This window comes from Callorhinchus milii, unplaced genomic scaffold (genome assembly GCF_018977255.1).
Source record: "Callorhinchus milii isolate IMCB2004 unplaced genomic scaffold, IMCB_Cmil_1.0 Scaffold1, whole genome shotgun sequence".
NCBI classification, from domain to species: Eukaryota; Metazoa; Chordata; class Chondrichthyes; order Chimaeriformes; family Callorhinchidae; genus Callorhinchus; species Callorhinchus milii.
Genome location: NW_024704742.1, coordinates 89,919,016 through 89,945,575, shown reverse-complemented (window position 1 = coordinate 89,945,575; position 26,560 = coordinate 89,919,016). Strand labels below are relative to the sequence as shown.

General features: G+C 40.4%; 2 protein-coding genes across 2 annotated transcripts in view; one reads left to right on the top strand and one right to left on the bottom strand.

Annotated features, from left to right (window-relative positions):
* LOC103178080 (ADAMTS-like protein 1) overlaps positions 1-15,972 on the top strand; it is a 162,562-nt gene extending 146,590 nt beyond the window's left edge. The window contains exons 23-28 of the mRNA XM_007892594.2: positions 3,814-4,026; positions 6,980-7,163; positions 7,694-7,901; positions 11,928-12,037; positions 12,928-13,148; positions 14,416-15,972. Coding sequence (XP_007890785.2) covers positions 3,814-4,026; positions 6,980-7,163; positions 7,694-7,901; positions 11,928-12,037; positions 12,928-13,148; positions 14,416-14,522 — 1,043 coding nt within the window. The 3' untranslated portion in view covers positions 14,523-15,972. The remainder of the gene's footprint in view (positions 1-3,813; positions 4,027-6,979; positions 7,164-7,693; positions 7,902-11,927; positions 12,038-12,927; positions 13,149-14,415) is intronic.
* A 5,520-nt stretch (positions 15,973-21,492) lies between these two features.
* The window catches only part of LOC103178081 (stabilizer of axonemal microtubules 2), a 42,599-nt gene continuing 37,531 nt past the window's right edge, over positions 21,493-26,560 (bottom strand). Inside the window, exons 3-4 of the mRNA XM_042346820.1 lie at positions 23,603-23,805; positions 21,493-22,535 (exon numbers count right to left, since the gene is read on the bottom strand). Coding sequence (XP_042202754.1) covers positions 21,493-22,535; positions 23,603-23,805 — 1,246 coding nt within the window. The remainder of the gene's footprint in view (positions 22,536-23,602; positions 23,806-26,560) is intronic.

Sequence of the window (26,560 nt, the reverse complement as noted above, 5' to 3'; positions counted from 1 at the left end):
ATAAATTAAGATTTGATTTGTCTTTTAAAAACAAAACCACATAATTCTGTTCTTAACTGGCTCCTTTATTAAGTATCCTGCCATTCGATGTAATAGATTTTGTTTAGCTAGAGGTCGCCCCTCCGAATTGTAAGCCAAAACATTAACTCCTTTCACTCATGTGAGTAATGTCTGGCCTCAAAGTAGATCTACATCTCTGTCCAATTGCATTTAATGCATAAATTAGTCAGAATACTGTTATTTTTCCAAACAGCATGAACTCTGAATAGAGATCCTTGAGGAGATTTGTGTTATTGTTCGCCTGCTGGACCTAAATCAGGTCAATAGTATAGTCCTGTATTGCTGGTATGTTAGGATCAATGCCATACTGGCTAGCCTTCAGTTGCATACAGCTGTCCATTGGTATTAATAATAAGAATCCTTGCATCTGATATAGCATCTTATCATGTCATCAAGATGTCTCAAAGCGCTTCACAGCATATACTGTGTCTTTGCCATAACAGTGCTGAGCACAGAAAAGAGAGCTCACTGCTTCTAGTCATTGTTAAACTGAATTAGCAAGGAATTCCAATGAATCAAATATTTTTAAAAGTTAGTTTACCACAAAGAGAACTTACTCCATTCCTTGGCTACTCTAGTGGCTCAGCGAGTTTTTACTGTGAGTCGCTGATCCATGCAACATGGGAAGGTTCCAGATTTGATCTCCAGGTTGTTCTCTTCTCTGGTCTCAGTAAGGGTGAAATCTGGTCTCAGGGTACAAAATCAAGGAGGGGGAAATCAACCAGAGTTCCTGATCCTAGATCACAATCCAGCCACTTTGAGTTGAGGTACAACTGAATGCCCATTGAGTGGAGATCAGATCAGGCTCAGAGTGATATCACCTTCAGGTGAATCGTATGACAACACTCATTATATTGAAAGTCATACACAAGCAAAGATCACTGGGGCAAGGTGCTAGAAGTCAACAGTTACCCATGGAATTGCACCCAGTAATAAAACAAAATTAGCTCTTCGGAAGTAGAGATGGGGGGAAAAGATTAGTGTTGAAAGAAAATAAATAGAGGGCAAAATACGACGTGATAAGATGACTGATTATATTGCATTTGATCAAGTCATCCAGATGTCTCAAAACACTTTACAGGATTTACTGCAACGTGCAGAGACTGTGTATTATGTAGACAAACACAACAGCCAATCTGCACACAGCAAATAGTCATGACGTTGGTAATGCTAATAATATGACTTGGCCAAAGCAATTGGAGAAAGCCTCTCCTCTTTTTGAGTTGTGCCATGGGATCTTTAACATCCAGTTTAACAGGCAGACTGGACCTTGGTTTAACATCTCATCGAAAGGACAGCACCTCTGACAGTGCAGCATTCTCCATCACAGGATTGGCGTGTCAGCCTGGACTGTGAGTTCAAAGTCCTGATGCGGGGTTTGAACCCACAATCTTCTGAGTCAGAGACAAGAGTGCTACCAACTGAGCCAGGCTGTTGGTCATGCTAATAATATAACTTGTTGCATTTTTGTCGTATAAATTCCTTTTTGAATGCATTTCAATAGAAATGAATATGAAATATTTGATGAATAAAGCACCCCACCCATAGACGTTCAGTTACATTGTGATGAGGCTGCTGGACCTTGTCTTGTTATTGACATTTTCATGTTCCAGTTTATGTCATATTACATGAGTTTCATTACAGCAAACATCTCAATATAACCCAACTCAGTGCTGGTCTCCCAAGGACTGTGTTCTAATTAGAGTGGAGTGTATTAAATGAAAACAAATCTCCTTCCCAAGGGGAAGTATGTTGAGAGGATTCAAAAGACATTGCTGTAAACATTTACACAGATATCTGGTTTCAATGAGCCTTTAGATTATTGATAGTTCTTGTAACCAAGATTATTCAGTGCTAATTTTCTTTCTACAGCTGCTTTCATTTTTCAACATTACCTAAATCTTGAATTAACCTATAATTCTCATTCTTCTAAATGTATTATTTATTTACTATATTACCACAAGTAATGACTTTCAGCACAAAATATCAGATGATTTTCCAGTAATAATGTTTCAGTATTTGGGGGCAAATAGTAATCATTTGTTGCTAACCTAGCACAATTCTAAAATGCAATACATTCTCCTTATAATAACAACAAATTGCATTTGTATAGAGCCGTTCACATTGGGAGGACGTCCCAAGGTGCTGGAAAGTCAGGGATTTGGACACGAGCAGAGCGTTGAGATCAGGATGGGTAGGGGGCAGGGAGGGTAGTGGTAGGAGGGTGATCGAAGGCAGGGTCGAAGAGGAAATACAAAATACAATCAAATCTATTATTCATTATACCATTTGTTAACAAACAACTGAGCAGGTAGATGTTACCTTGAGTTCACATATTGTCCAAAGGACAGCAACTCCAACAATGCAGCGAGTTACTGGGGAAGGTACTGCAATGTCAGCCGAGACTATGATCCATAAATCCCCAAATGTGCCTTAAAGGAACAAGCGTGCTGCTAACTGAGCCTTGCTGATGTTGCCAAACACAGCTAATAAGCCTTGCATTTACTGTAGCACAGTATCACATCGAAACATTTTAGGACGTTTTCTGCAAAGCGTAGCATCTGTTTTTGTAGGCAAACGCATCACCCAATTTGCGTACGGCAATATTCAACAAACAATTGGGAAGTCGATGACCAATCTTCTTTTAAATCTGGAGAATTGTTGGCCAAGGCCTCGGGCTGAAAGTTCAACCTACAACTTTCTGACTCAGAGGCAGGATTGTTCGACAATCGAGCTGTCCTGACACATGGACTGAACGCTGTAAGTGAACATATATTTGTATTGTATACATGCAAATAAGGTGCCATATTTCACAAGCAGGGATTTTAAATTTGCTCAATCACAATGATAAACGCTTATGCCACAATGGAATAGCTCTGTTATCTGTAAAAGATTCCTATCATTTAAGTTCCAAATGGCTACACAAGCCCACCTCACATTTGATTGTACTGTCTATTCCCCATGAAAAACTTTCTCGACAGTGAAATGGTAGTTGCCAATTTCCAGTTACAAGGTGTTTAGATGACCGTTAAAAAACAATGGCAAGTCATGGATCAATTCTAATGTTGACATGCTTGAATTCCTTCTTATTGTGTTCCGTAAATATTTCTGCAGACCCTTTATGCAGTTTGACAAGAGTGCTACAGTCCTAAACTAAGGTCTTATATGTCAGTTCAAGTGGACATTAAAGATCTGCACTATTCTTTAGGGTACTTTCAAAAAAAGAAGGGAGTTTTTCCGAGTATCCTAGCTAAGATCCCCAAAATAAAATTCACTTCATGGCTCAATCCACGACTGTTTGTGGGATACTGCTGTGCACAATTGGCTGCCATGTTCCACCCAGAAATACACAGTCAATCCACTTTACTAGATATTATATAATATAAAATAAAAACAGAATTCGCTGATCATGTCAGGCATCTATGGAGGAGGAAAATTAGTTAACATTTCAGAAAGATGACCCTTTGTCAGAACTTTTTTATAGTATAGTCTGTGAAGTACTTTGAGATGCCTCAACGACATGATAAGGTGCTATGTCACATACAAGGATTATTATTATAAATACTTCAGAAGTAAAGGTATTAAGGTGTATGGCAAAATTGCGAGGAAATGCAATTAAAAGATCTGTCATTATCTAACAAACTGGCAAAGCACGTCAAGTGCGCTAAAGCGACTCTTTTCTCAAGATTGGATGACACCAAATCTCATACCCTACAAACATCTGATAAATGATTCTCTCATCCCTCATTTTAGGTTGTCCTGTTAAAGGTCATCCAACACCCAGCATCAGATGGTTGTTCAATGGTAAAGCCTTAAACAGGGTATCAGGACTGAATCATCAGATTATGGCTTCACACCAAGTCCTTCGTATTGCGAGCATCAGTAAAGGTCTTCAAGGAGATTACAGCTGTACAGCTCAGAATGAAGCTGGCTCCCTCACACAGAGGATCACACTGGAGATAGCAGGTAATATTTCTTTATACTCAAGGATAATCCTGGGTATAGAGAAAATGTAATTAGAAACAGTTAATCCCAAATTGTTCTATTAACTTGTCTGTCATATTTGTAATTAATTGCAGTGGCCTTCAAATTGATTAGCACTGGGATAATCCTAGAATTATCCTAACAACAGCAACAACACAAACCTTGCATTTATATAGCATCCATCATGCAATTAATGTCACAAGGTGTTTACCAGAAGTGTAGCTTGACGCCGAAAGGAAAGGGACATGACCAAAGGCACAGTCAAAGAGGAAAGTCTTCAGGTGTGATTTCAAGATGGGCAGAGAGAGGGCAAGATGAAGGAATTGAGGCAAGGAGTTCTAGAGATTGGGGCATAGTGTCTGAAAGCGTGGCCGCCAATTGTAGAGTGGAGGGAATGAGGGACGTCCAGCTGAGCAAAGGCAGTAGGTTGTGGAGTGGGATGTGAGAAGATCAGAGAGGTAGGGAGGTACCAAGGCATGAAGAAATCTGAAAGTGAGAATGAGGATCTTGAAATCGATCCATTCTGCAATAGGGAGCCAGTTGAGCCTGGCAAGTGCTGGGTGGTTGAGGGTGTGGAACCTGGTATAGGTGAGGACATGGGCAATAGTTTTGAATCATTTGAACCTAGTTTCTAGTGGAGCTGGGGGACTGGCGAGGTATGCATTAGAAAAATCGAGACAGGAAGTAACAAAACCATGAATGAGAACTTCAGCAGCGTTTGAAGTAAGATATGGGTGAAGGCGGGTGAAGTAGCAGAGGTGGTCAGGGAGCGGAAGTGGGTAGGAAGCGTATCTTGGGATCAAACCCGATGCCAAAGTTTCATAGAGATTTGGTGAGTCTGCGGGATAGGCAGAGAAGATTAAGGAGTTCGGAACTGCAGGTGAGACGATGTTGAAGGGAGGCAAGGAGGATGCCTTCTGTTTTGTTAATATTCAGCTGCAGAAAGTTTGCCCTTTTCCTGGCCTTGATGGCAGACAAGCAGGCAGTCAGAACATCAGTAGGAATGGGGTCATGACTACAGGAGGAAGAATAGATTTGGGTATCATCTGCATACATGTGGAAGTTGACCCCATGTTTGCGGATGTTGTCATCAAGAGGGAGCATGTAAATGAGAAACAGGAGAGGGCCGAAAATAGTGATTAGAGCCTTGCGTTACACCACAGGTGATCTTGTGAGAGCAGAAGGAGAAACCATTAGAGATTAAATTGTGGTGGTGTGTCACCTCAGACTTGAACTAAGAGAGAGCATTCCCACTGAGATGGATGAGGGAGGATAGGTGATCGAGGAGGATGGCAAGGTCCACTGTGTCAAAAGCAGCAGAGAGGTCCAGGAGACAAAGGGAGCCCTGATCACAGAGAAGAGAGAGAGAGAGAGAGAGAGAGGACATAATTTGTAACCTTACTGAGGCTGTCTCTGTGCTTGGAGCAGAGTGGAGGGACTCAAAAAGGGAATGGGAGGAAACGTGTGAGTGACATTGGGTGAATTTAGAATTTAGGCAGGTTTGAAATGGGCCGGAAGTTCCATCCTAATTCCTACATAATCCTCCTAGATAATTGTATAGCATTGACAGAACAGAAACAGGCTATTAGATACACAGAAATTTTCCCCTTTCCTTCAGTTGGGGTGAAACCTAATTGAAAGGCCCTGCCATGCATGCATGTTAGCCCAGAGGCGAAGCATCATCACGACCTCATTAGCTCATGGCAAGTAGCTACTGATTATCTCTCCGCAGGAAAGCCATGGCTTCACTCTCAATGAATGAAGGGCACTCACTGTGAAACTTGTTTTTACTGTGTGGAGAAAGTGAGGAAGGACAAGCTTCTGCCAGGAGGTAGATAGAGGCTGAGTAGTGATTCATGTTTTACTCTATCAAGAGAGCTCTTCAAAATAATTATTATTGTAACTATAAGTGATCACATCTCAAACGCAGTTCCTACTTATACTTGGGATGCGCTCACTTACAATAATAAAACCTGATACCATTTCCTTCTGTTCAGTGGCACTGATCATATATATATATATATACCTATACCCTACTTTACCCATCACTAATAAAGCCCTCAGCTGATAATAGTCACCAACTTCTAATGTTAAATCCTAACTCTAATTTCAGTGGAAAGACGACCATAGGGTAATTCTTAGCAGGACCCATTTAGAGGCCACCAAGCTTGTCAGAACTGGTGATGATCCCGGAACTGGGAGCATCTGAACTGAAATCTAATTCATACTTCCCAAGACAATCAAAGCGACAAAAGAATTTGGAGTTGGTGTAATCACTTTCCTACACCACTGCATTCTCTAGCTCTTTGTTTTATTTTTCTGGCAAGCTTCCTGCTACTTATCCACGGCGTACCTTCTTACCCATTAAGGTTTAACAGACCAAGTGAGAACAGCCCTTCCAACTTCCTCCAACCATACCCATCGCCTCCCCTCCCTTCCTGGGACTGGTCTGCCCTTCCATGTTCTGTTGATGAGCCAGACTCCCTGATCTGTCTGTCATCACACAAATAGGCAAGAAATGAATGAACAATTTTATTTGGGGGATTGTTGGCCAGGACAATGGGAGAAGCTCCATTCCCTTTTCACACATGCTGTGGGATCTTCAACACCCACCTGAACAGGTAGACAGGACCTTGGATTAACATGCCAATGAAAGGACGATACCTTTGGGATGCCAGCTCAAGTCATGAGCTCAATGTCCCACAAGCTTTTGACTGAGAGGCAGGAGTGCTACCAGCTGAGGCTGACTGGCAGATGCCATTTACTGAACTGATTTTCAGTCCAATGAGTGGATACATCATCCATTGAATTTAAAGGGAATCGAGAAAAGGATCCATCCCACCCTGACAACTGAGAATGTCCATTTCTGCTTGAAAAGTGAGTATCTTTGAGTGTTATATTTTTTAGAAGATTTCAATTTATAATTTATAATTAGAATACAAGTGGCTGCTTGGTGGGATGATGCCCTGCTCTGCCCCATGTGGAAACAAAGGGATGCAGTTGACAAAACTGAAGTGTCTTCAAGACAACAACATCGAGGTTGAAAGGTCTTACTGCAAAGAGAAGCCGAAACCACTCATCCATTCTGTGCCATGTAATGTAAAAGACTGTCCCCCAAGGTAAGCAATGTAGAAGAGCACACAGCAGAATCCCATTATAATGGCAGTAGTTTGAATTAGATCAAGATGTCCGCAGGTCAGCGCTTTGCAACACCAATGAATACACAACTTCAGAATAAGTTGTCATGCTTTAAAACGTGTCATCACACTCTAAAACATGTTAGCATGCTTTAAAATATGTCATTATGCTTCAAAAGACATCATCTTGCTTTCAAACGTGTCATTACACTTCAAAACACATCAACATGCTTTAAAATGCGGTTTTAGATTTCAAAACACATCATGCTTTAAAATTGTCATAAAATAGGTGCTGTGCTTTATTTATGCTTCGTGCTGAGAAGATATCAGGATTGATGCTTATGATTTTTGTGTCCTCCAGAATACTTAGCAGTCATATTAGAGCAATTGATACAATCAGACAGAAAAGCAATGTGAGGGGAAATTGAGAAGGAGTCACAGATTTAAGAGGAGGTGCACTAACACTCAAGTAAGGTTGGTGAGGACTGTTTGATTTTAATGTCTTTCTCTAGGTGGATTACAACCACCTGGTCCCCCTGCACTGAGAGCTGCGGGGGAGGATCTCAGAGCCGTCAAATCAGTTGTCAGAGGGTGACCGCAGCCGGGATACTTGTTGATCTGTCAGACGACTTCTGTGCTAATTTGGGAAGGAAGCCGATGGACATTCAAACCTGCAACAAGCAACACTGCTCAGAATGGCTTGTCTCAAAATGGGGGCAGGTCTGTACCAATAGTGATGCAACATTTGTCTCTCCCACAAAACACGCAGTCAATCCACTTTACAATATATCCTGTGAAACGGTTTGAGACATCTCAAAGACATAAGGTCCTTCCTCAATCCCTTTGCCTCGTTCTCTCCCTTCCTATTTTCAGGTCTCTGCTGAAGACTTTTTCAACTGCGCCTTTGGTCACCTTCCTCCCCCTCCCCCGATTTCAAGATCCTCACCCTTGTATTCAGGTCCCTGCACTTCTCTGCACCCTCCTACCTCTCTGACCTCCTCTCTCCTCAGCATAGTACCTGTTGCCTTCGTTCCTCCAGGTCTGGCCTCCTCCTCGTCCCCGATTCCTCCGTTCCATCCTCGGCGGCCGTGCCTTCAGCCTCTATGTTCCGAGGCTCTGGAACTCCCTTCATCATTTCCTTCACCTCGCTCCCTCCTTCCTATTTTCAAGTCTCTGCTGAAGACCTTTCTTTTCGATCAGGTCTTTGGTCACCTTCCTCCCCCTCCCTCTGGCTTGATCCCGGGATCTGTTGTGTGAAGCACTCTGAGATGCCATCCGGCGTGGAGGGTGCTTTATAAGTCCCAGTTGTTGTTATATCAAATACCAGGATTATTATTGTTATTTGATATCTAAACCATTTGATATCTAAAATATCTAATTCTGTGAATTAATTTGAATTCAGATCCGATCCAGAAATAATGGATGGTGGGGGGAGTGACGTGGTTGTGGTAATTACCACCCAGTGATCATGAACTGAATTTGTCCTGTTACCCTCCATTCCTTCCCCAAATATTCTAACAGACCAAATTATTTAATCAGTGCTGTATTGAAGTGCTGATCATTTAACTGAGTTCACAGGTTTAGTATAATCAAGAATGGCTTGATTATAATCAAACTAGTGTTACATCTATGTATCTCTATAAAAGTTCAGGAGGGGAGAGAATCAAGTGCTTTTTCTTTGGTTACATTATATACTTTTGTTAACGTCTGTTTGTCCTAATGAAATTCAGGGATACCAATGCTACCGAATGGAATAATACAGCATTGGGAAGTGAAGTAGAACACAAATGGATGTAGAAAAGAAAAACTCCCTCTTCTTCACAACGAATGCCCTGGGGACTTGGGAAACAGAGTATTTGTTATATTGGGTGTTCGCTATAAACATTTAAATACTGAAATGGCTGTATGTTAAATATTGCTGTATATTGTTTAATTTAACACAAATAAGCTGAAAGAAAAAAAATTCAGTCACTACACTTTACAGTAAATCCTGTCCTGTGAAGTGCTTTGGGACATCCTTGCTCTATGAAAGGAGCTACACCAGGTGGAAATATTATTATTAGGATTATATAAGATTGAAATGCATTGAATACTAGAATTATGACAGGATGGAATACAAATATTTTAGTTAGTATTTAGATTCTGCCAAAGGGTTAATTACCTCAGTTGCATGGCTCCCGAGCCCGGAGCTACCAAGCTGTTTGCAAATGATCCTGCCCAAAATAATAATGATAATACTAGCATTTAATATAGTATCTTATCATGTTGATGAGAAGTCTCAAAGCGCTTCACAGAATATGAAAGGTAAATGAAAGAATATGTAAAGTGGATTGACTCTGTATTTTGTGGGCGAAATTTCACCTAGTCTTAACCTGTGCACAGCAGTGTCCTACAAACAGCCGTGGATTGAGTGACCAAATTATTATGATTTTTTTAAAGGGATTATTACCTCTGAAAAGTGATCCCCAATCGACTAACAACTGGATTACTACTAACTGCTAGGTAAACAGACAAGGAAACTAGGAAAGCTGGGTCATGATCAGACACCTGGCTGGTGGTTTTCCCCCTTTTCTAATCTGGGGGATGCTCAAGCCATTGGTGATGTCCTTATTGCCTCCACAGCTATGAAATTGAAATTCAGGGATTGCAGTGCTGCAGAGCAGAATAGTACAGTGTTGGGGAAGTGGAGTAGAATTCCCCCATGATCATCAAACTGGGCTCAGAGGAAAAACAGAACCTGAGAATAGAATCTTATTACTCAGCTGCTCACAGGATAAACTCAGTATGAATCTGCAAGACATACACACGTTCATTCTCAAAGGACACCACCTTCTGGAAATCATTTTTATAAAACCTATTTTGATTTGGGGAGGGAGGAAAAGTCCCGGTTGCCTTCATTTGTGGCAGACTGATGCATTTCAGCTTAGTAGTGCAGGTATTTCATAAAGAAATTAAGAATAAAAGTGTCCCTTTAACATTTGCAGTGTGGGGGGGGTATGTGTGTGTCTGTCTGTGTGTGTTGTGGTTCCCCTTCACTCTCTGCCCCTCCTCCCCATAACTCATACTTAGCCACACACTCAGTTCCCCAGTGTGGCTAAGAGGTAAATGAAATATGATGTATAATAATATAATATAATAATACAAAAATAATATGAGTGTGCCAGAGTGTTTCCTATCAGCAGAATTTAAAACTAAAGCTCCAGGAACATGAAGCAAGTGAAGCAAACACTACCAATTTACTTCATTGCCTTAAACAAGAAAATGTGAATGGTTACTTTTGCTTGTATAACTTTGTGATTCTTACAGTTTATAAAAGGAATTGCTTTGACTGTTTGTGCACTGAAGGTAATGTGTGGAAATTTATGGGACTCCTGGGAATCGGGTGAAATTAGATTTTAATACTGAGCAGGTTGACTGTTCAGCAACATTATTAATACAAAACAGCAAGAGCAGTAAAGACACCTCCCTCCCCTGCCTATAGCTGGTCTCTAAATGAAACCAGGCAAAACATTTGACCTTGCAATTGCAGTTGACTGATCAAAATAGGCTCTCTCAATGATATCATGTCAGCCAAAACATTGAAGATTCCCAAACCATGTCCCTTCTGTAGCTCTGCTTTGATGAAACATCACCCTTTTTGATTCCTAAGATGTGTCCTCCAAATGTGTAACTTATGCGTCAAATTCCGCTGCGGAAGCAAGTGGCATAGATCCAATCTGAACTATATGACACTACATTGTTCCAGGACTGAAGGTGGAGGTTCTTAACTCTCAGGCACTATAAACGTTCAGGTTTCAGTGGTTTAAAGGGACAATGAGCAGTACCGCAGTCAGTGTGCTACAATTCGCATAGGCCAAATTTTCACTGTTGATTTACTCACATGCAATAAGTGGAATTATCTGGTGTGGCTCTGGACACAGCACAGGAGTCAGTGAGGAAGTGAAAAATATGTGAATATGTACAGAACATACAATATTGGGTAACAGCCCAGAGTTAATACGGTCATTCACACATGTACAGAGCACACACACAGACACACATGCACAAGACCAGACTTAATAGTTAAAAGATCCATCTGGCTTTAGCTGAAAGGTGAGCGAAGAGGGTGTTTCTCATTTGGCTAGTTTCTATCTCTCTGTCTCAGGCTGATGTGCCTCTGTTTAAATCACCTTCATGACCATTAAGAAAATGACTAGGATGTTAGGGGGTGGAGGGGGAAGGTAAATATCCCTTAAAAAATAATAATGTGGTCACTCAATCCATGTGTTTGTGGGACACTGCTGTGTGCAATTGGCTGCTGCGTTTCGCCCACAAAATATAGTTAATTCACTTTACGGTATATTCTATTCTTTCTTCCGCAAACAGCCATTAAATGAATGACCAATTTTATTTGGGGGATTGTTAGCCAGGACACTGGGAGAAAATCCCTATATCAAATGCAAGAAATTTTCGCTGGTCTGGTGAGATCAGAAATGGAAAATATGGGCAAAACTAGGATTGATGAGATCCCAAGATCAAGACATACCTCTTTGATCACACTTTCAGTCATCTTTCCCCTCCCCTCTTCGGCTCCACCCCCAGCTTGGTTACCCAACCAGTAGTATGTCCTCCTGATGTAAAAAGTTCTATGTAAATGTAAATGATATTCTACATTTTTGTTTGGCTAACTTTGCTCTCGCCAGCAAAGATAGGATTGATGGGAATACAAATGAACTAAGCTGCAGCACCCTGTTTTGCTTTTGGCAGTGCAATGGCCAATGTGTGGGACTCAGGCTGGGAACACAACACCGTAATATCCTCTGCCAGGCGCACAATGGGACCAAGTTACCGTTTGACCAATGCAGCAGGAACACAAGGTATTGTCCTTCAATGCAATGTTGTACTCGTGTAAGCTCTTTGTACTGATCCCTTGTTAGTCACCATGGGAAATAGAAGAGTATGAAGGTATGTAAGTGATGCCCTGGCACCTCCCTAACTCTCTGACATGTTTATTCCCCAATCCACTACCTGCTGCCTCTGCTCGACTGGCTCTGGCGACAGCACTTTCAGCCACTGCAATCTGAAACTATGGAACATTCTTCCTCTATCCCTCCGGCTTGTCCCCTCCTTCCCCATCTTCTGGTTGCATCTGAAGACCTTCCTATTCGACTGTGTTTACGATCCCCATCCCCCCACCCGCACCCCTGGCTCGGCATTGTGCTCCACCACTATCAAATGCTCTGGGACGCTATATAAATGCAAGTTGTTGTTGCATGTACATTCTTTGAAATTCTTTGTGAAACTTACAGCCCTCTTTGGAAGAACTATATCTGTGTTAATTCTCTAAACTCTGTTTTCATGCATCACAAGTAATTGGTTTGCTATCGGAAAATCTTTTTACTCTTAAATGTTAACTTGACTTAATTAAATGTGTTGGGTAATCCTATAGTTAGCACTGGGTATATGTTTTGGTCAGCTGGGTGTCTCGCACTTGTGGAAACCCATCACCATGCTTAAGCGTTCCACATATGCATGGAAATTTCCATGTTTGGAATGGAATGCACAATGTCCCCCTAGAGGGATGCACCAAGCTCACCTAATCTCGGAAAGTATTAGGCAGAAGTTGGTAAGAGCCAAGATTTGATGGCCCTAGAGCATTTGTTAGGGGCATTATTGCGTATCAAGAATCAAAATTGACACAGCTTGTAAAACCACATATCCAAACAATGGTTGTTGACTATATATTTTTATGACATGCATTCCTTAGGCCAGTCAGTCTTCGGAATTGTACCACAGATGTTTGCATCGTCCATTGGGAAAGTAATTCCTGGACCCCATGTACATCTTCCTGTGGGAATTATGGTTTCCAGTCCAGGCGAGTAGAATGTGTACATCTGGGCAGCAACAGGGTGGTGAGGGAACAGTTCTGCTTATGGAAACAGCGACCAGCCAACTGGCAGCGGTGCAACATTATTCCATGTGAAAAATGTGAGTATTGTACCATCTTAGTGAATAACACATGTGTTTCTCAGAGACAAATTACAATTAGAAATAGTTTATGTTGATTAAAATATTATAAACCTGAAAACTGTGGATATTTTTTTATTTAGAAACCTAATGCCCATGGGCCCATAATCATCTCAGTGACCTGAATAATTGGGACCATTTTGAATCGTGCTGTGAAGGTTAGGGGGGAATTTAATGGAGGTTTTAAAGTGGGTATGGTAAACGGGTGGGGCATTGGGATTAAAAGATCTGCCAAGAATTGGTGGAGCAGTCTTAAGAACACAAGAACAGGAATAGGTAATTCAGCCCCTCAAGCCTATTCTGCCATTCTATTAGACCATGGCTGATCTGTACCTCAATTCCAAATGCCTGCCTTTGCCCCATGTCCCTTGATATCCTGACATAGCAAAAATGTATCCACCTCAGTCTTAATAGTCTTCTCCTGTTCCTGTTATCTTATGTTCTTACAATGCAAGACACCAGACAATCTGAAACGAGTAGGCGATATTGTGAGGTGAATCCATATTTAATGGAAAAGTTATGACATAGTTTGACTCCGACAATACCGTGATTCAAGAATTTACAATGATGTGGAGTGACTTGAAAATCTGGGACTTTTTTTTGCTGGAGTTGTGAAGGTTAAGGGGAATCTAACACAGGTTTTCAAAATTATTAATACTTTTGCTAGAGTCTATAAGGAGAAACTATTTCCACTTGATCGGTGAGTTCAATAATAAAAGGGTATAAATTGCGGATGGTCAATAGATAAAAAGAGAGGTTAGTAGAATAATAAATGTCTTACCACAAATAATTGTTGAAGTTAAGACCGTGATACTATTTAAAAGGTAACTGGATACATACGTGTGGCCTGCAGCACCAAGTTGACCTGTCCTCACTTGGCTGCAATACTTTGCATTATAACAGTAGAAGGTGCTGTAGAGGGACCAGGGGCAGGCTTTCCTTGCTGGTTTTCCCCTATCCAACCTTGGCCGCCCTATGAGGCATGGTCTGAGTCCAGTGAACAGATTATTATTATTATTATTATTAATACTTGACAGAATTCACAAACAATTGCTTTTTAATGAATACCGGCAACAAGCGGTGCTGAAGTACTGCAAACCTTTCTGTTATGTTGTCTTAATTCAGTGCAAGACCCTTCCCGAATTGCCTGGTAGACTAGGTAGATACAGACTTCAGAAATGTGTGCCATTACCAGTTTATTTTTTCTGTCCCACACCTTATCCTACAGCGGAATGCAGAGACACCACAAGATACTGTGAAATGGTGAAGCGGCTGAAACTGTGCCACCTCTCGCAATACAAGCTACGCTGCTGTGAATCCTGCAGAGACCTCTGAAGAAGAGAGCAGCAAGTCAGCAGGGAATGATTTTCCGAGGGGAAAAATGACTAAAGGATTTTGAAATTTCGGAAAAATAAAACACTAAAGGATTCATTTGTATGACGGTTGGGAGAGAAAATAAAATTGTGTGTAGGGATAAAAAACCGGCACCTTCCGACTTTGATGCAGTAAAACTATTACAATAATAACTTTAGATTGTGTTACCTTTGTGCTTCAGATGAAGGTTTCAGCCATTCTAATATGTGCATTTTGTGGCACAGACAGGACAAGGATTGTAAAAGACCTGGAAGGATGGTCCATGTTCTAGAATTAATTAACTGTTCGCCTTCATGTATCAGAAGCCACCATATGTGTATAATGTACGTATAACATATGCATAGGGAGCTGGTTCCACTTTGGCTGCTTCGTGGGGATTTCTGCTCAGACCTTTGTGCAATGTAGTGAAGACTAACAGTACGATGAACAAAGTGGTGCATTGCTCGGGGCTTGAAATGGAAGCCAGAATCAATGGACTTAAACATGATAAGGAGCTTTGGATGTACAGCCTGTGTTTGACAGAAAGGAATTGCATTGCTATTGAGGGAGGGAAGGGCAGTCTGCTACAAATTGCTTTGTTCTACACCTATCATAGACCTGAATCATTTAGTCGTACAACTAAGTGTCTTCGGCTTTTGATATGTAAGGGTTAATTTCTGAATGAAAACACTATTGTCCCTTAAAAATAAATCCCCTCCACATCTTTCCTGTGAAAGGTACATTGAAGAGCAAGTTGACAATAATCCATTTTGGGATCAGCGAAAAGTTGAGCAAGTAAGCATAGTTCAGCCTGAAAACGAATGGGATAATTTTATGATCCCAGAGGAAATGTCTTCTGTCCAAATGTATCGTATCTTGGAAAATATAGCCCATCATCCTGCATTCTTCAGATGGTTTAGCAAAAAACAGTTGGATGCCTTACCATTATCTTGTGACTTATCATTCATTATACATGACTTGTACCAGAATTAGCTTCAGTGGTGGGCACTGCCTATACTTACCCCTTGCATATGTTTAAAAACAACCCTTTATAACTTGTGATCTTTCTCTCCTTATTTGAGATGCTATTTTGTTTTATAGATTTCATGCCAGATTATGAATGATAATGTACCCGAGCACCCATGACAGCCCATTATTTAGTCTCCAACAAGTTCTGTACTGTTGTACTTATTTTTTTGAAAATTTCTCAGCTTCCCAATAAGTTTTTAGCCATTGCTGCATTCTGCTCCACAACCAAGGGGGTGGGGGGAAAGGTGGATGAAGTGGCTTTCTAGCCTCTCCCAATGCTATTTGGGAGGTTTGTGATCAATGCTCTGGGTTAATTTGCCCCTCCATTGAGCACCATGTTCTTTAGATGATATAGTTGATCACAGTCACACCACTTTACAGTATATCCTGTGAAGCACTTTGAGTTGTCTCAATGACATGATAAAGCATTACAGTAAATCAAATGTAAGGATTATCATAACAACAAATTACATCTTTCACGTCAGCAGGACGTCCCAAGGCATTGGACAGTCAGAAGTTTGGACCTGAGCAGGGGGTTGGAATCAGTAGGGGTGGAGGGCAGGGGTAGGAGGGTGCCCGAATGTGCGGTCGGAGAGGAGGATCTTGAAGGAGGCAAGGGAGGGAGCGAGGCAAAAGGACTGAGGGATGGAGTTCCAGAGGGTGGGGGCAGAGTGACTGAAGGCCAGACTGCCGATAGTGTCCTTTTGTTCCAATTTGAATTTGTTTTGTTTTTATTTCATGCCCCCTCCCACCCCCCATCAGAGCAGGAGTTTGGTGCATGCTAAACCATGTCCTGCTACACTATTTAAAATAATAACAGGCTGTGTCACCTGATCACAACATTCCTGAGCAGACAGTACTTTGAATCACACTGTTGCTGGGAAGCAATGAATAAGCCCCTTTTGTACATATAGGGACCGAAGGCTGCAATCGATTTATAGCAGAAAAGATGGTAATTCTAACTGATATACAATGGCTCCTCGACTCTCACACTACTCACATAGCACTCATGTTACATAATGTATACAATATAATGTACACATTCTATAAAAAAAGTTATTTTATAAAAATGCTACTTACATCAAGGAAAGGAATTCTCCTCACACTATTTAAAAGTCTTTGTGGTGTAAGCAGACACAAGTTTCATAATACATTTTGAAATAAACAAGTGTAAGTTATAAACCCTGTGACTGGTAAAAAGGCATAGGGCTTGTTTGTTGAAATACAGGCAATGCACTGTATATGATAGATAAAAACAATAATGACACTATGCTTTTCACAGAATGTAATGAGCTCTCCTTTCCAGCAAAATGGGTCTAAATCTAAGCATCTTAGTTCTCTAAATGTATGTATAATTTAAGATGAAATCTTTGTAACATACACTATTTATTAGAATGTCTTGTTTGAAAGTGCAATATAACTGTGTAATATTTTGTCTGGAAAATACTGTTTTGGGGGACTTTTTTTATTTTATTACCAAAGCTTTTAGTGTTTTTTGTGTGGGTTTTCATAGAGAGAACTTGAATTACTTGTTTTATTGGCATTTCCATTGGATGTTTTTTAATTTTTAAAAAAAACATTGTTGTTCACTTTGAATCACTGGGCTGCATGAAAAGAGGAATGAATTCCTGATATATTGCCTTCATTAAATAAAAATTTTTTCCTCTTTCCTTCCCCCCCAAAAAAAGTCAGATTACATTCCTTCCAGTGGCTATGTAAATAAGGCAACTGTAATCCCATGTTTCCTTCTTTAGACAACTCAGTTTGTATAAATATATGACAATTATGCATATAAAATCAATACATATATTGGTGTATTTTAGAGAAACATTCCCTAATATAATTGGGGTAAATTTTCTCATTTGTCTAATTGATTCTGTGTTTTGAATGCAGCATTTTGTGATATATTACAAGATGTGTCAACAGTAGAGGAAACAAAGGTGGTCTCTTCTCACTTGTTTTATAATGTGCTCCAGTTCTCAGCCTTGCTTTGAATCCCAAGGTGCATGTATAGACTCTGAGGTCAGGCAAGTAAAACATCATTTCCTCTGAAATAAGTTGTGAATGTACATTTACTTTTAACACATCAATGGCAAAATCTCTTCTACAGCAGTGTTGCTGGATAAAGTCTTGACATTTTCTTTCTAGAAGGCTATTCGTGTAATTTCTTTTGTACCAACACTACACAAGTACAAATAATTTTTGAATTTCCAGTGTATCATTTGTTCCTTTTTGATCCACCTAGACACGCATGTCTAATAAATATAATCCTTGCATTTGATAATAGACACCAAAACAGATAGGAGGATCAGTGTTAAAAAGGGATTTTAAATGCCTCCCACTCTTAGCCTGTATTTGAATTTAAAATCTATTATTGTGGAAAATTCTATACATCATTGATACTGTGGAATGCGGATTTCCACAATTCTTAAACAGCTTCTGAACTAGCTAATTTTTTTTAAAGTTTGCTATTTTGCAATAGGCTAAACTAATTCTAGGCTTTTTTGCTTTAAATATTGTACAAAACCTCAACTTAAGCTCTCACAGCTTAACGTGGATTCATGTACTTCATAGGATAAAATATGACAGACTTGCCATGTGTTTTAGTTCTTGATGTCTAATGGCAAACTGGCTGCAACGCACATTTCCAGCATCTACAATGATAACAAGTTGGGTGGTTCAGACTGATGAGTGTTCAGGAAACTCGCGTTACATTTTGCATCAGAAAATGTATTGCACAGAGTTGCTAAATGGGATCTTTAACATGCACTTAAACAGGATCTTAGTTTACTAACTGGACAGCATCAGCAGTCACCCCATCAAATATTTGCTTTCAAATCTTGACATTTATTAGCAGTTTCAATTAACAGGAACCCATCCAATAAATTGGCACCAGTAACCTTTACAATACAAATTATAGAAATTTCACAGCACTACAAAGACTTGTTTTCAGATTAAAAATATAGCAACAAAAAAAAATCTGCATTCACTCAGAGACCCACCAGCCACATCAGTGCAAAAGCTGTAAGTCCAGTTACTGAGAGTCGCAACGTGAAGCCATGAATGCAAAAGCTAAAGCAAACCGGAAAGATTAAACTTCCCAAACAGTTTGAGTTTGAGACCTACAAATAGGTGCAATAAATTCTGTAGGCACCTACCTGTTCATTAAAGACAATACTGTACAATAAACAATCCAGTGAAAACATTTCAATCACAAAATAGTTTTCAAAGTTATTACTAACACAATGTTAATTTTACAAATGTTCCTGAGACTATGAAAAAAAAATCAGATAGCCATAGGTACTTTTCATCATTGCAGCCTCAATTAAATATAGGTCTCAAGAGATGGTGCAAAATGGACACGTTGAAAGACGTCTTCAGTCACAAGTAACTTCAGACTTTCGGATTCTTTGTTCAGATAAATTTCCAATGTGCCCTTTCCTGAGCTCTCCAATTAGGAGTTTTAATCTGTAAATAAATGTTGAATGGCAGCCCATTTTGAATACTATGTGAGCTCTATTGATACTGTATGTATTTCCAGGATCCTTTCCAATAGATAACACATCATTAAGAAAACCCACAGTACATTTCTTTTGGACTAAATAATTTGTAAACAAACACTATATAAACATGCAAACATTTTAACAATTGAATATAAAAATATGCATTTAATCTTCAGAAATGAACATATCACCTTATACCTTTCCCAATCCGAATATATGGTGCAGGGTTTTCTGCTTGGCATATTCAACCTGCACTGTCTATGTTCCCCATTCTTATAATCTAGTGCGTTATAACAGTATATGCAGCTGTCTGACTGTGAATGTGAACATTTATACCATATTCAGGCCTGGACTGCCAAACAAACCACAAAGTGTTCCATTTCATTCTATGCAAAACTAAGTTCCTTGAACAATGCAAAATAGGAAATGTTACAAAATAACTATAAGTTTTCTATTCAGGATTAGTTACAGGAAAGAGAAACAAAAAAATCAAGGATCAGTTCTGAGGTTTTGCTTGCTTTTAACAAGTCTGTGCTAAATGAAAATTAAATTCTTATTATTCCTTGGTTAGAGCCAAATGTAAAGCTCTGGGGTCCTACAGACTATGCAAAAATACAATGAACTCATTCTAGCATCAATATTAAAAACAATTATCTTTGCATTTTAAACTAGCTCCATTCCATGGTGTCGGAACATCTTAAGTTACATCACAGGATTACTATCTATATCATCACTCTTTCCATTTTTTCACGGTACTCCGTACTGTGCACTCATGGTAAGATACGCTTCTTAGAGAATGGACAAGGGATGTGGAGTTTGAAAGGAAAAAGTGTGGGAAAATGTGCATTCCAATTCGATTACTGTTTGCTATAATGTGTACTGCACAGCCCAGAAAAAATTGTGCATATGTTTCTTTTTGCACATACAGTGACAAGCACACCTTTTACATCAGGTAAATTACTGTAACCTATAATTACAGCTAAATGTGGCAAAAGTGGTATGTTTCCAAATAGAATGATGCAAATTTGTAACATGAAGCTCATTTCAACCTTTTTCATCTCATTGTCCCAAGTCTGCATGTCCGTTACCCAAAATGGGGTTCTCTTCAAAACACAAACCAATCCTTTTACTGCTTTCAGACACTGCCCACTAAGCAAATGGAGTAACCAAACATCTCTCAAAGCCAGGACCCTAACTAAGCCAGGACTGTCTTGTTGGGGTAGTGTGCTCATGTAGAACTTTCAATACTGGAATTTTACTCATGGTTGTAAATTCAGTTCACAGCTGGGAGCTCAAGTCTTTAAAATAGAGTAGGTATTTGAAATATTTAAGTTTCCCTTAGGAAAAGACACATTATTTAGGAATTCTGGAGGTGTTTTTTTGCTCTCTGGAGGTGATTTTGCATTATTACAAAATAATGCAAGGTTCCTTATATAATTTGCTTCTCTTGCTCCTTCGAGAGACAAAGAAAGGATCTCTGAATCTTTCTATAAGGCAAGGAATGCATTGAACGGTCTTCAGGAACCTGCTTGTTTCTGAGCAATGTGGTTATGGAAATGAGCTAGTTTCGTCAAACTTATTTGTTTAAGAAACAGCACCATGCTTTTTCTTTGCACCTTTACTCTTTCTTTCACTTACATGCACTAGTTTTACTGCCCTGCTTCTAGTCCAGGCAATCAGGATTTAAAGTCAGAAAGGCTGGTGCCAGGAGCACTGGACTATGATGACAGTAATAATGTGGAAAAGTTGTCTGTTCTACATGTCAGTGTGGTCCCAGCCACCCACCTTCCAAAGCATACATTTCCTGCATGGCTAAAAGAAATGTTGCATTTAGAGATTTAAATAACCTCAATCCAAATGTTAAATATAGAAGCTTGCTAGGCGAGTTCATGGCACAGTGTGTTAGAGCACCAATTCATGAGAGCACCAAATTGTGGGTTAGAAATAAGAGACCCAGGTTGGGTGGAGTATAGTGTGGAGATTTCCCCACATCACCATCACATTAAATGGTGCTGTGGGGAGGGCTTAAACTGTGAGTAGGCACTTCTCCCCCTCCCCCACCCAGGGGAAAGAGAATACAACATTGTGCGTGATCTAAAGGCTGCCATCACGTAGATATGGCAGGATAGTGGCACTGATAAATCTCTCATTTACCTGTGATTTCAGCCACTTGAAGTGGTTGTCCCGATGAGGTCTACATAAACGTGTTGGATGGAGGGGTGGGTAGAGAGAGAAAGAGGTGGAGGAGAAAGCTCACACACTCAAAACCAAATTCCTCCAATTAACCACTGCTGCCATCAACAAGACTGACATATACCCTCAGAGGACAACAAAGCACAACCACTAATAAAAAATTAGCTTTGCTACTAAGGAAAGAAAGGGAAGATGCATTTTTTTCTGGTGGAAAATGATTTTTTTTTTCAAGCTGCAGTTATTGCCTCATCTGGAGAACCCTCAATTATTGCTTTATCAGGACCTTGGGCATCCGAAACCCAGTCCATTGTGGTATGCAATGGGTTAGGATGGCCATCCTCCCCTTCATACAGAGGACGAAAAAACTTGTGACCCAACCTATCAGTTTTCTCATACTCATAGCCCGGTGGTACTGGGAATGAAGCAGGACACACGACTATTTGCTTTGGTGTGTAACTGAAGCGATATGTGGTGCCGCTATCTAATGGCACGGAGCTAGAGGCAAAAGAATTGTGTGGCTTGAAGCGGTGGGTGAGGCCAATTGGGAGAGGAAGATAATGGGCTTTGAAGGTTGTTGTATCTTCAAATTTGCCAGTTGGCTTTTCCAGTTCTCCCTGTGGTTTGATCATTGGTTCACGAGTGCAGTTCCATGGTTTATAGTCTTCTTTCATGGTGGAGATTCCTTCAAACGGGATGCTGTGCCTGCTGGGGTGGGGCAAAGGACGAGCCGACACAAAAGGCTGGACATTGTGCCCCACAAAGTTTGCCTGACTGGTTGTGGTCAGGTTCATCTTATCTTCAGGAACCATGTAGTCAGCAGATTTATGAAGCGTTGGTGGCTCTACAGTCCAAGCCTTGTATTTGTCACGAAATTCAGTCAGATCGTAAAATGGTTGATTGGAATTAACATTGGTGTTCTCAGGACGAATCAGCTTTGTAAGCTCTCCCGACTGCCCCTTGAAGTCTCTTCTGTGGGTAGTGAGATCATCAAAGGTTTGCTCACTAGGCTTGTACGGTTCCTTTTCATGCCTTTTCCGTGCCTCATAGATGTACGGTATGTAATGCTGACGATAGTTAGTCAGGTCTTCAAAGGGCTTGCTTGATAGCCTGGTTGCATTTGAAGGTTTGAAGCTCTGCTGTGGAACTAGGCCCTTGTACTGATAATCATCCTGGAAAGTGGTTAAGTTACCAAATTTCATTGATGGAGGTCTGAAAGTATACTCTGGTTTAGCAGTCTCGCGTTTAGAAATTTCCCATGGTTTGTAATGATCTGAAACAAAAATAAATTACTTAAAATTGAAAACACAAAGGATGGCTCACTGTAGGAAGACAAGAATAATAGTTATTTATATAAGTAAATTCACATTAACTTGGGAATAGCTAGTGTTATCCATATTTCTGTTTCCCAGTTTGCCCAATGATCAAAAGTTCCTCCCCAGGTCACCCATTAATGCAGAAAAATCATTGAGTTGAGGCAGGTCATCTAAACTAATGAAAAGCAGGCACAATTCCTACTGGCACCTGCATCACCATTTATTATTTTCCAATAATGATAATTTCTAACAATACAGCAAAGTTCTTCCATTATCTCCTTTCCTCAGTACCCTCATTACCCTCCTCTCTTTTAAACAGGGACTCAGGTGAGGTTCAGCTTCCCAGGCACAGCTCATATGTGGAGTCCTGTAGCTCAGTGGTTAGAGCACTCACTTTGCAAGGAGAGACCAGAGTTCAATTCCAGGCAGGGCGAAACCTTGGGCAAGTTTCCTTACTCCACACGCCTAATAATAATCCCTCCAAAACCAAAAACAATAATAAAATTGGTCATTTTCAATCTACGACTGTTTGTGGAACATTGCTGTGCGCAATTGGCTGCTGCGTTCGCCCACAAATTTACAGTCAATTCACTTTACAGTGTGTTCTGTGAAGCGCTTTGGGACGTCCTTCCGATGTGAAAAGCGCTATATCAAATGCAAGGATTATTATTATTATTATGTACCTCAATCCAAGTGGAAGTCTTCTTAATAGAAACCAGTAATAGCAGAAGAGTTGCCTGGGAAGACCATCGCACTCTGATCCACCCAAATTCCAAACAAGTCTTCCAACAGGTCTCAGAAGGGAGTTCTGGATGGCTCTCCTCTTCCAGCCCAGAGAAACTGAAGCTAATGTTATACTCTCCACCTGAGATCAACATCCAACTGAATCGGGAATCTTCCTACTAAATACACTTAGTACCACACACACGCACACACACACACACACACCGGTCACGTACCAATGTTTAAAAGGGTAAATACTGAATCCTGAAGTTGGTTAAACACATCAAAGAGACCATCTTACCTTTGTACGTAGGGATTGTTTCCATCCTTGCTCTAGAGCTCCACTTCTGTTCTTGTGGTCGAGTAGTAGCAGATGGGTAGCTGGAACGATAGTTAAAATCCTGTTTGTACGTAGTATCGAGGTCCATGGTCCCCTGCGGTTGCTTGAACTCTTGAAGGATTCGTCCTGGCCTCGCATGAATATCATGTGGAACATAATCTGCTCTGTGAATGGGATAGTGAAAACAACATACACATTATTGAAATATGAAACATACACTGAGGAAGCACAGGGGCAGATTTTGTCATCGAATATTATAATAATCCTTGCATTTGATATAGTCCCTTATCCTATCTTTGAAATATCTCAAAGTGCTTCACAGAACATACTGTGAAGTCAATTGACTTTATCTTGTGGGCGAAACGCAGCAGCCAATAGCACACAGCAGTCTCTTAGTCGTGGATTATGTGATCACTTTTTTTTGAGAGTTTAACAAAGCAAACCAAAGCTCAAGATGGAAAGTGAAGAGGATTTGGATTCAGTTAATTTGTATGAAGAATGGCAAGTATGGAATGGGTAGGACAGGCCAGAAACTGAGGTAGATGGTGTCTTGGTTTAACTCATCTGAAAAACAGTACCTCCAACCATTGAGTAATCAGTATTCCTTATACTGTCCTGGAACATGCTTCCTGCCTGCACTGTCCCAACATTGGCAAACAAGCTTTCAGCAACTTTACCCTCTAAAACTGCTCATCAAAACTTCAACCTCACTCCCAACCCGTTTAAAAACTTCCCTCTCGACTGCACCTTTGGCCACATCCTCATACTCCATCTCCCATTTTGTCTTTGTAAAGCACTTTGAGACATTCACCTGACGTGATAAGTGCCGATTCTTGTTGTCGGACCAACACCCTAGACTATGAGCTCAAGTCCAGACACGGGGCTTGAACCCATGACCTTCCAAGATGAAAGCGCCACAAACTGAGCCAAAGTCACTATTACATAGGCACTTGAGCAGCTCAGTGGTAAGCCATCAGGGACAATGGTTGTAATTTTCCCCTCTGTAATCCAGAGGATGCTGAAACCCAGTGTAGCAATTTCTTCACCAGCCTGGATGAGTTTAACTAATTCAACACAGACAATAGATCAAGCCCAGGACTTTCCTGTTTTGTATCTGAATGCCACAGGATGAATTTATGCATTAAACCATGGGTGGGGGGTGGGGGGGGGAGGGGGTCATGCAGTAGAAACAGAATGCACAATGAACTACCATAGGATAACTATAATAACTCTTGTGGCAACAAGCAGCTTTGTTGTTCATGAGTTATCAGGTCAGTCTATTTGCAATATACAGTATAAATCATCCCACATGCCGCTGTTTCACTATTTTAGTGTTTTAATGCAAGACACTTAGTCCAGCAACACACCAAGGGGAAAAATCAAGCCTGCAGGCTGGGACAAATTAAACTGCACAGATGAACAAGAAAAGTCAGCTACTTTTCTCACAGGAAGCAATAGATCTTTCAGCCCTTGAGAAAAAAGCTCCTTTCTTTATTTCCTCCTATTCATCAAAAAAGAATTCTGTATGAGTTACACAGATTATTTTTCTAGGAAATATGTAGCAAGCATTTCACTCTATATCCCATGCACTGCAGGGAACTAACCACTTTTTCTTCCCCTATGAAATGCACCACAGGTTAAATGACTTTGAGTTAGTAGGTTAGTAACTTAGGCAATGTATAACAATCAGCTTTCGACATTACTAATTTAAACAGTAAAAGACAATGAGGAAGGCGAGTGAAGCAAATGTAGAATTCATATTGGTCATAATTTATGCTCCACGTTTAAAACAATTTTACTGGCAAAAGAACAAATCTAAAATGTATTGCATAACATGAATTTATAGTACTAATAGTGGAATCCTATAGTTTAGTGGTTAGAGCATTCGCCTCTCAAGCGAGAGGACCCGGGTTTGATTCTCGGCAGGGCGAAACGTTGGGCAAGTTTCCTTACTCCACACTCCTGTTTACCTAGCAGTAAGCAGGAACTCGCTTGTTAGCCAATTGACAGATCGCGTTCTTGGGATAATAATCCTCAAAAAAATTTGGTCACTCTTTATGGGACACTGCTGTGTGCAATCAGCTGCTGCGTTTCGCCCACAAATACAGTCAACTCACTTTACAGTATATTATGTGAAGCGCTTTGAGATGTCTAGAAGATGTGATAAGGCACTAAACGAAATGCAAGGATTATTATAATACTTATAATGATAATAATCCTTGCATTTGGTATAGAGCATTTCACGCAAGGAGGATGTCTTAAACGGCTTCCCGGGATTTAGTTTGAAGCGGCCTGACTGAATTCTATAGTCAAACATGGCAGCCCAATTACACACAGCAATAGCCATGAAACAAATAACCAATTTTATTTTGGGGATTGTTGGGCAGGACACTAGGAGAAACTTCCTTCTTTTTGACTAGTGCTATGGAATCTTTAACATGCACCTGAACAGGCAGTTGGGACCTCAGTTTAATATCGCCGCCGAATAAAATCACCTCCAATAATGGAGCACATTACAAGCACTGCATTGGAACGTGAGCTTGGATTATACGGGTTCAAGTCCCGACGAGGAGCTTGAACCCAAAATCCTCTGATTCAGCCAGGCCGAAAAACAATATTCCACCTGATGTCATTGACATCACTATCATTCATGCAACAAACAATGAATAGCCTAGCTTTTTCATAACACATAAAAAACAGACATGGTTTTATTGATAAAACTGTTTGTTTATGAATTATAGTATCAGTATTACAGTACTACTCTAACACCCGCCTCGCTGGTCTCCCCTCCTCCACTATTCACAAAATTCAGCTCATTCAAAACTCCACTGCCTGCATTCTTACCCGCACCAAACTTTGTACCCCGATTACTCCAGTCTTTGCCAAACTCCACTGGCTCCGTCACAAAGCAGATCGACT